The 10,735-nt window shown below is 35.4% G+C and overlaps 1 protein-coding gene across 1 annotated transcript in view; it reads right to left on the bottom strand.

The window, feature by feature from the left end:
* Nucleotides 1-10,735, bottom strand: part of CFAP54 (cilia and flagella associated protein 54) — a gene marked incomplete at its 5' end in the record, with an annotated part of 318,667 nt that overhangs the window by 183,480 nt on the left and 124,452 nt on the right. The window contains 2 exons of the mRNA XM_082636308.1: nt 8,728-8,854; nt 9,531-9,620. Coding sequence (XP_082492434.1) covers nt 8,728-8,854; nt 9,531-9,620 — 217 coding nt within the window. The remainder of the gene's footprint in view (nt 1-8,727; nt 8,855-9,530; nt 9,621-10,735) is intronic.

Raw genomic sequence — 10,735 nt, 5'->3', positions numbered from 1 at the left:
AATCAACTTGATGTACCCTGTATCTGTGGAATACCTGAATAGAAAACGAACCATCCCAAAACTGAGGCAGTGGATTTTGGGAGCAACTGTAGACTTGGGGTTGCTGTATGTGACTGACTAGTTTCTGATTTTTATGTTGATCTTAGTATAATTTTTAGCATTTGTTATCATTGGTGGATTTGTTTATTGGTATAGTTGTGCTCTTCTTTTTTTTAATTACTTTAAAAATTTTTTTATTTTAATAATATTTTTCTTTTTTTTTACTTTAATAACTTTATTTGTTTTATTTTATTTTTTCTTTCTCCCTTTTCTTCTGAGCCTTGTGGCTGACAGGGCTTTGATGCTCTGGCCAGGTGTCAGGCCTGCGCCTCTGAGGTGGGAGAGCCAAGTTCAGGACATTGGACCATCAGAGACCTCCCGGCCTCACATACTATCAACTGGCGAGAGCTCTCCCAGAGACCTCCATCTCAATGCTAAGACCCAGCTCCACTCAATGGCCAGCAAACTCCAGTGCTGGACACCCCATGCCAAACAACTAGGAAGACAGGAACACAACCCCACCCATTAGCAGAGAGGCTGCCTAAAATCATAGTAAGATCACAGACACCCCAAAACACACCAATGGACGCGGTCCTGCCACCAGAAACACAAGATCCAGCCTCATTCACCAGAACACAGGCACCAGTACCCTCTACCAGGAAGCCCACACAACCCACTGAACTAACCTTACTCACTGGGGGAAGACGCCAAAAACAATGGGAACTACGAACCTGCAGCCTGCGAAAAGGAGACCCCAAACACAGTAAGTTAAGCAAAATGAGAAGACAAAGAAATATGCAGCAGATGAAGGAGCAAAGTTAAAACCCACCAGACCAAACAAATGAAGAGGAAACAGGCAGTCTACCTGAAAAAGAATTCAGAGTAATGAGAGTAAAGATGATTCAAAATCTTGGAAATAGAATGGAGAAAATACAAGAAATGTTTAACAAGGACCTAGAAGAACTAAAGAGCAAACAAACAATGATGAACAACACAATAAATGAAATTTAAAATTCTCTAGAAGGAATCAATAGCAGAATAACTGAGGCAGAAGAACGAATAAGTAACCTGGAAGATAACATAGTAGAAATAACTACCACAAAGCAGAATAAAGAAGAAAGAATGAAAAGAATTGAGGACAGTCTCAGAGACCTCTGGGCAAATATTAAATGCACCAACATTCAAATTATACAGGTCCCAGAAGAAGAGGAGGAAAAGAAAGGGACTGAGAAAATATTTGAGGAAATTATAGTTGAAAACTTCCTTAATATGGGAAAGGAAATAGTCAATCAAAACCAGGAAGTGCAGAGAGTCCCATACAGGATAAATCCAAAGAGACACACCAAGACACATATTAATCAAACTATCAAAAATTAAATACAAAGAAAAAATATTAAAAGCAGCGAGGGAAAAACAACAAAAAACACACAAGGGAATCCCCATAAGGTTAACAGCTGATCTTTCAGCAGAAACTCTGCAAGCCAGAAGGGACTGGCAGGACATATTTAAGTGATGAAAGGGAAAAACCTACAACCAAGATTACTCTACCCAGCAAGGATCTCATTCAGATTTGATGGAGAAACTAAAACGTTTACAGACAAGCAAAAGCTAAGAGAATTCAGCACCACCAGACCAGCTTTACAACAAATGCTAAAGGAACTTTTCTAGGCAGGAAACACAAGAGAAGGAAAAGACCTACAATAACAAACCCAAAACAATTAAGAAAATGGTAACAGGAACATACATATTGATAATTACCTTAAATGTAAATGGAATAAATGCTCCAACCAAAAGACATAGACTGGCTGAATGGATACAAAAACAAGACCCGTATATATGCTGTCTACAAGAGACCCACTTCAGACCTAGGGACACATACAGACTGAAAGTGAGGGGATGGAAAAAGATATTCCATGCAAATGGAAACCAAAAGAAATCTGGAGTAGCAATTCTCATATCAGACAAAATAGACTTTAAAATAAAGACTACTAGAAGAGACAAAGAAGGACACTACATAATGATCATGGGATCAATCCAAGAAGAAGATATAAAAATTGTAAATATTTATGCACCCAACATAGAAGCACCTCAATACAGAAGGCAAATGCTAATAGCCATCATAAAAGGGGAAATTGACAGTAATTTAATCATAGTAGGGGATTTAACACCTCACTTTCACCAATGGACAGATCATCCAAAATGAAAATAAATTAGGAAACACAAGCTTTAAATGATACATTAAACAAGATGGACTTAATTGAGATTTATAGGACATTCCATCCAAAAACAACAGAAAACACTTTCTTCTCAAGTGCTCATGGAGCATTCTCCAGGATAGATCATATCTTGGGTCACAAGTCAAGCCTTGGTAAATTTAAGAAAATTGAAATCATATCAAGTATCTTTTCTGACCACAATACTATGAGATATCAATTACAGGAAAAAATCTGTAAAAATTTTCAAACACATGGAGGCTGGCTAAACAATACACTACTAAATAACCAAGAGATCACTGAAGAAATCAAAGAGGAAAACAAAAAATACCTAGAAACAAATGACAATGAAAACACAATGACCCAAAACTTATGGGATGCAGCAAAAGCAGTTCTAAGAGGGTAGTTCATAGCAATACAATCCTACCTCAAGAAACAAGAAACACCTCAAATACAAAACCTAACCTTACAGCTAAAGACGCAGAGGTAGAGAACGGACCTGAGGACACGGGGAGGGGGAAGGGTAAGCTGGGATGAAGTGAGAGAGTGGCATGAACGTATATACACTACCAAATGTAAAATAGATAGCTGATGGGAAGCAGCCGCATAGCACAGGGAGATCAGCTCCCTGCTCTGTGACTACCTAGAGGGATAGGATAAGGAGGGTGGGAGGGAGGCACAAGAGGGAGGAGATATGGGGATATATGCATACATATGGCTGATTCAGTTTGTTACACAGCAGAAACTAACACAACATTGTAAAGCAATTATACTCCAATAAAGATATTTTTTTAAAAAAGAATGATACCTTTTAATCATGAAAGCATTTAGCCTGAATTTCTTTGGAATAAATAAATAAATTAATTAAATACAATGTAAATTCTATATAAATAGTTGTAAATACAATGTAAATGCTATGTACATAGTTGACGGGAGTGCAGCAAATTCAAGTTTTACTTTTTGGAACTTTCCGGAATTTTTTTTTCGAATATTTCCGATCCATGGTTGGCTGAACGCCTGGATGCAGAGTGGATGCCAAAGGCGGACAGTACTAAATGTTCTCCCTTCCCCCCAATCACCTGGAAGGATTCTCAACCTTGTTTTTTTTTTTAATCTGCCATCGACCCCTGTGGTAACCTGTCCCCTTCTCCGAATACTGTAAGGTCACTTATTATCCCTCCCTCTATTGGTACTTACTACCTATTTTCCTTGAAATTTACATATTTCCTAAAATCTATATTTCTTCTGGTAAGTACTTGCTAGGTACAACACCACCCTGCTATAACATGATAAATGGGATCCAAAAGCTTAAATTAAATAAAATGTAAAGTCATATTAACACAAGGTGAAGGAAATGACCAGGTGAATCTGGTAGCTAGTTCCAGGGGCTGGGGTCCCAAACTCATTTTGGTCCCAGTAGTGGTCAGCCTCTCACTTCGATTTTGATAAAGGTGATCCTGGATCCTGTGCTTGGTTGGGACTCCAGCTAAGCTGCAGCAATTCCAAGAGTCTCCCAGTTAGTTGGCATTCATTTTGGCAAATAATTTGTCTGCCTGAACTACAAAGCTTGGACCACTGATCACCGGGGACTTGGGAATCTATCCTCTGCTCTGCTACTTGCATCCTGACTCTAGTTGCCTGCTGTTTTCCAACGAGCTTGTCTCTTCTCTACCTCCTCTCTCTCCCACCCCACCAGAATGCTTTTATTGCTGTTATTCCAGAAACAGGTGGGAAGGAGAGGAGGTCATGGGTGTACACTTGGGCCACCATCTTCCCAGCCCTCTCAGCGTTCTCCCCATGCTCTGCAGAACTCTCATCCACGGAATAAACTCCTCCACTCCTCAGCCTCTTCATAGACTGCTTCCTCCTAACTCTGACTGCTTTTTGTTTATGCTGTATTATGAAAAATATAGTACTTCTATATTGTTATGTAATCATCATTATTGATCTTTGATTTCATGACTTATTGTTTTGATTACCTATATCACTGCCTGTTTCTGACCCAAAACATTGAGTTCCAATGACTGTCTGCCTATTATTTCACAAACACAAATCTGTTATTCTTTATCTGACAGCACAAGGCTCTCTTTCACGCTTTTTTATTTTTTTAATATTTTTCATTATTCTAGCCCATTCCATACAAACTAATCTGACTGCAATTGCATTAAGCCAACAAATTAATTTGAGAATAATAGAAATCTTCACAATATTCCATTTGCTTATCAAGTATGTACTATGCTCTCCATTTATTCAAATCATTTTTTTTCACACCTCTTAGTAAAGAAAGATGTTTGGTCTTTATATTAGCCTAAGTCCCCTCACAATTCCTGATAAACTTAATCCTGTAGTTCACAGAAATGGGATCGTTTTTCCATTATATTTTCTAGTTGATACAGCAAAGTGTTGATTTTGCATCTACCCATCCTATGGAATTCTATTATTAATTCTGATAGTTTTCAGTTAATTAAGTTAAAAAAAAAGTAATAAGTATTTACAGATATCAATCTTTCCTCTCTATTTTCAGAGTACTTCACTGTGGATTTCACTTGACAAACATTTTTGAGACTGTATTATGTGATAATCACATAAATTCTAATCCTAATTTCTATTTCTTATTTTAATGTGCTCCCAAGGACTTTCAGAACAATTTTAAATGATAGAAGGTATAATAGGTTTCTTTGTTGTATTGCATATTTTAACAGAAAATCTTCTTCTAATCCTAATTTGCCAGAAATTGCTGCTGAACATCACCACATGACTTTTTAGCACCTATAAAAGACTCCTTGGGGCTTCCCTGGTGGCGCAGTGGTTGAGAGTCTGCCTGCTGATGCAGGGGACACGGGTTCGTGCCCCGGTCCAGGAAGATCCCACATGCCGCAGAGCGGCCCGTGAGCCATGGCCGCTGAGCCTGCGCATCCAGAGCCTATGCTCCGCAACGGGAGAGGCCACAACAGTGAGAGGCCCGCCTACCGCAAAAAAAAAAAAAAAAAAGACTCCTTGGACTACTAATGATAATTATATTTAGATTTTCTACTATATTTATACTGAGAACAAAATCTACATTCTCACTGCTAAACTTATAAGCTAGTGTTTTATTTTTATTCTATATACTTCTAAATAAAGTTGATCTCTAATTTTCTATTTTTTTATTCTCTTTTTACAAAACTGTTATCAGAGCCTGCTGTGATAAATTTACTTGGAAACTATAACCATGCTCTGAAGTAGCTTTATGTAAAACAAAATTATTTGTTCCTATGAAGGAACTAACCTTAAAAAGGTTTTGGGCTTTCCAATTTTTTTTACTGCTTCAGTAAATTCTTATAATTTAAAATTTTCCAGATAATCATCACTACAGATTAGATTTTCAAATTTATTCATATTAAACTACATACACTGTTATCTAATGTTTAACAACTTCCAAATTTATGACTATTTTCTCTTTGGATTACTTACATTTCACTTTTTCTTATTTTGCTGGCCAGAAAATTACCCCATTTATTCATATATTCAAAGAACTAACCCTAGCCAATTGGACTATTTTAAAACCAACTTAAAATTGATTAATTTCAGCTTTTATTTTTTATTTCTTCTTTCTGCTTTCTTAGATTTGTTATTTTTCCAATTTCTCAAGTCCAATAAAAGTTCACTTGATTTTATTTTTCTCATTTAGTAAGTAACAGGAGCTTCTAAAGCTAAAATTTGTCTTTAACTGCTGCTTTGAGTACATTTGATATGTGGGCTTCTCATTAGCATGATTTTCAAAACACTCTATAGTTTTAGATTTCTTTTTTACATATTATAATTATATACAATTATATATGCCAGTAATTTATTGTTATAAAATTATATAATTATATATGCCAATAATTATATATGCCAGCAATTTATTTTGTTATAAAATTTCAGTTTGATTATACTGTAAGAGAATGTGGTCCTTACAAATTTTAGTCTAGGTGATTTACTGAGCTTTATTTTGCAGCTTAAATATTACACTTTTAAATTAAATAAGTGCTTTAAAGGGTATTTAATCTCAATTGGCCAGATATATTAAAATTAATCTTATTAGTTATATTATGTACATTTTCTATGTCCTTTTGATCTCTGTCTTTTTAAAGTAGTACATTAAACTCTCAATATTACTGTTTCTATCAAATTAGCCTTGTCTTTTCAGCAGTTATTTTCATATATTTTGATTTTTTTTATGTAGAACATGAAAATTCATGAAATATCTTCATTGTGATTTATAAGCATTATTAGTAGAATCACCAATGTGAAAAGGTAGCATTAAAAATAAGTAACATGGGCTTCCCTGGTGGTGCAGTGGTTGAGAGTCCACCTGCCAATGCAGGGGACACTGGTTCGTGCCCCAGTCCGGGAAGATCCCACATGCCGCGGAGCGGCTAGGCCCGTGAGCCATGGCCGCTGAGCCTGCGTATCCGGAGCCTGTGCTCCGCAATGGGAGAGGCCACAACAGTGAGAGGCCCGCGTACCACAAATAAATAAATAAATAAATAAGTAACAAAGAGATTACTCTTTAAATGTTACCAGGACAGTTGATTTAATTTTTACAGGAAAAAAACCCTAATTTTTAATCTAAACCCTACACCAAAAGAAATTCCATATGGATTAAAATATTAAATCTAAACCATGAAAGTATAAAATTGGAAGAAAATACTGCTGCATATTTGTCTGTTGAAGTATAAAAAATTTTTTTCTTTGTGCAAAGATATGTCATGCATACAAACATAAAAAGAAAATAGATATTTGCTATCAAAGTAGAAACCAAGGTGCTGCAGCTGCCCCTCCCCTATACTCCTTGACTTGGAGAAGAACATCCTAAAACATCTGCTCAGCCTTAAAAATTGAAATCATTACCTTTGGCTTGAACTCAGTTATACTGCTCAATCTCCAAACTCACATATTTTATTATACCAGTGGTCTAAACCACTTATTCTGTTTTCCTCTTTCAGAATATCTATTATTCTTCCATTGGACCTCCATGGTCAGCCCTTCAACTTTTACTGCTCACTGAAAGTGCATTCTGATTTTGTATGGTATCAAGAATATTAATTACAGATTCCAAACATCTCATTTTAGCTATGGTTTATTTAATTTTCTGGGACTTTCTAATTCTGGCCAGTTCTCATTACCATGGCCTGATTTAATAGAAGCAATTTCATCTTTTGAAAACATGAAGCACATATATTCCAAGTTTTTGTTCTAATAAATGTAGTGCCTATTTTAGGAAGAATATTTTCCCGTAGGTTTTTATGAGAATGTTTCTCTTCTGCCGTCATTTTTAAAATAGATCTTGTGTCACTGATGTTTTCTTTTCCTAGAATGAGATAGACAGACCTATGTCCAGTGTTGAAATTGAAACCCAATTATTGGAAGAAAAGCTGGATTCACTTGGCATCTCTCATAACTGGCACAGAACACAACAATTTTCTTTGTGGGCAGAGAGAGCCATTCAGGCTTAGAGAATAAGAGGGTTAACTTTAAGTTTTACTACTTCTATTTTTAAGGAACTTCCCGTTCACATATATATATGGGAACCGCAAGGAATGGCTCTGCTTGCTACTGTAGAGAATTAGAAACTGGACCTTAAAACCACACTACATACAAAAATAAGCTCAAAATGGATTAAAGACTTAAATGTAAGACCTGAAACCATAAAACTTCAGAAGCAAACATAGGCAGTATACTCTTTGACATTGGTCTTAGGTTTTTTTTGGATATGTCTCCTCAGGCAAGGGAAACAAAAGCAAAAGTAAACAAATGGGACTACATTAAAGGAAGGGGGTGGGGGGAGAGGGAATTACTGAAAATAATTAAAAGGCACAAACTTCCAGTTATAAGATAAATAAGAACTAGGGATGTAATGTACAACAAGGTAAAGATAATTAACACTGCTGTATGTTATAAATAAAACTTGTTAAGAGAGTAAATCTTAAGAATTCTCATCATAAGGAAGAAAAAATTTTTTTCCACTTCTTTAATGTTGCATTTATATGAGATGATAAATGTTCACTAAGCCCACTGTGGTAATCATTTCATGATACATGTAAATCAAATCATTATGCTGTATACCTTAAAACTTATACGGTGCTGTATGTCAGTTATACCTCAATAAAACTGGATGAAAAAATTAATTAGATAGATAAATAAGTGGACCCAAAAGTCCGTGCGAGAGATGCTGATAGCCTAGAGATGCTATCATCCAACCTGACTCAATAGCAAAAGGCCTAATTTATTTCCTGCTATAAATATAAACATGTTCTATTATTCCTTAGTTCAGCTGTACGAATATTTTTATTTATTTATTTACACAGACATAAATACTCACTACCTCCCAGATGGCTGTTTTAACTGCATATACCCCACTCTCTTTTTTGTCAACTTTATATATCTTTAAGGAACAATTTTACTCATTTTTTAAAGTTGTTAATGCTAATAAAACAGATATTACAAATACCTTTTCAAGAAGTCATAGACAGGATTTGTTATCTCCACCATAAGTTGAAATTTTTCATCATTCATACATTTTTGCATAACTTGTGTAAAGAATTCCAGGAATCTAGGTCTCTGTTTAAATTTCATAACTGTGAAAACAAGAAGGTTCATATATAATCACCAATACACTTGGTCATTGTCATTGAAAGGTTACTATTGCTATTAGTCATTTTGTTGTAACAGACGAGTTTATTAACCTACTTTTTAAATTTCTCACTTTTAAAAAATGTATAGGAGTAAATGTGGTGAAACTATTGTTTTTCTAAAATCAAATATTCCTTTACGGTCTAAATTTCATTTATTTTTCAAACAGTTTGGTGTTGTAAGATTTCTTAAAAGTTGCCTCTAACATATGACTAGGTGGGAAAAAAATTGCTGATAATTGCCAGAATAACTAGTTACCCTAATTTTTATTATATTTCACTCTGAGATAAGCAATAATGCTGCTATTTCTTCATAGCTAAGCTTAAAGATCACTAACACATTTTTCAATTCCCTAGTTTTTGTAAGCTTCATAATAACACTATTTACTGCCAAAGTAAGTCACCATCAAGGTTCTGTCTTTCCAGACTTAAATCAGGTACCTATTTTGGTCTCTTTCATTACTCGGCAATCAAGAGCCTGCCTTATTCTGAATGGGTAAGAACCTGAAATATTCTGCCTAGAACAAGGGAAACCTTTAAGTAGAAAACAACAGAATCCACAGAATAAAACATCTTCAACAGTACGGTGAGTGAACAACATATGTACGTTTAGGTCACCTACCTTCTTTCACAGCACCTTTGACCGACCAATTTAAAACTATTGGGTAAAGAAATATGGCATCCTCTGCTCCTGAGAGTTCAGTTGTAACATCTAAGGTTAAAAGGAATTAAGTTGTTGGTTCTGTTTAACATCAATAAGCAAAAATGAAAATTCTTTGCTGGGGATGAAAAACAGGAAAATACCCAAGTATACATTCTGAATTATGTGCCTTAAAATATCAATTATATCATATTTTGGAGATTAAAAAATCCAATAATCTCAATTATTTTCCTTTCATTTTTTTTTCCCCCTAAAGGCCAAGGAGTCTACCACCAAATAGGGGAAGAGTTTCCAAGGCATGAGTCTTTCTTATTCAACAGCTATTGTGTATCAACAAATATCAGGCTCAGAAACCTACCAATTATATGAACTCCATTTTTATAAGAAATCTTTAAAAGACAGTAAAGTATAGAATAATGAACAGGACAGCCCCTAGAGCCAGGATGCCTGGGTTCAGATTCTAAGTCTGACACTTCTTTTTTTTTAGGCCGCATGGCATGCAGGATGCGGGATCTTAGTTCCCCAACCAGGGACCAAACCCACTGGGAGCATGGAGTCTTAACCACTGGACCTCCAGGGAAGTCCCTAAGCCTGACATTTTTTAGTTATGAGAACTTGGGAAGTTACTCACCTTCTCTGTGCCTCAATTTCCTTATCTTTAAAATGGGGATAATAACAGTACTTATTTCATATGGTTGTTATATAAGGGTTATATAAGTTTTCATATGCATGAAACACTTAAAATAGTTCCTCGCACACAGAAAGCACGGTACAAAACTATTATTTTTATTATTGTTTTGTTACTGAATCTACTGTTTAGCTAGTAACATTATATTGTGCTTCCTAGTAAAATGTTAAAATGTGTTTGGGGGTGTTGATAATATGAAAATAAGTAATTCACATTTCCAGAACACTTTACATTTTAAGAAATTATATATTTTTATATGTACCCAGACAATTACAGCTTTCCCAAAACTAGGTTTACTGGTTATGTGAATAACACAGCATTGGGGTCATTTCATAAATTCAGCTTGAAACAGACATGGAGTGTATTGAAATAAAGTGAGAGATCCAAGTCAGAGAATTCTGAAACAGTAAGACCACCCAGATATAACTGAGGCACAAAGTAGAGAGGTGAGGTGGGGTCACAGAACTCTACAAGTTTA

Source organism: Mesoplodon mirus, assembly GCF_964341445.2.
Source record: "Mesoplodon mirus genome assembly, chromosome: 11".
In the NCBI taxonomy this organism is placed as follows: domain Eukaryota; kingdom Metazoa; phylum Chordata; class Mammalia; order Artiodactyla; family Ziphiidae; genus Mesoplodon; species Mesoplodon mirus.
This window is presented reverse-complemented; position numbering and strand designations above follow the sequence as displayed.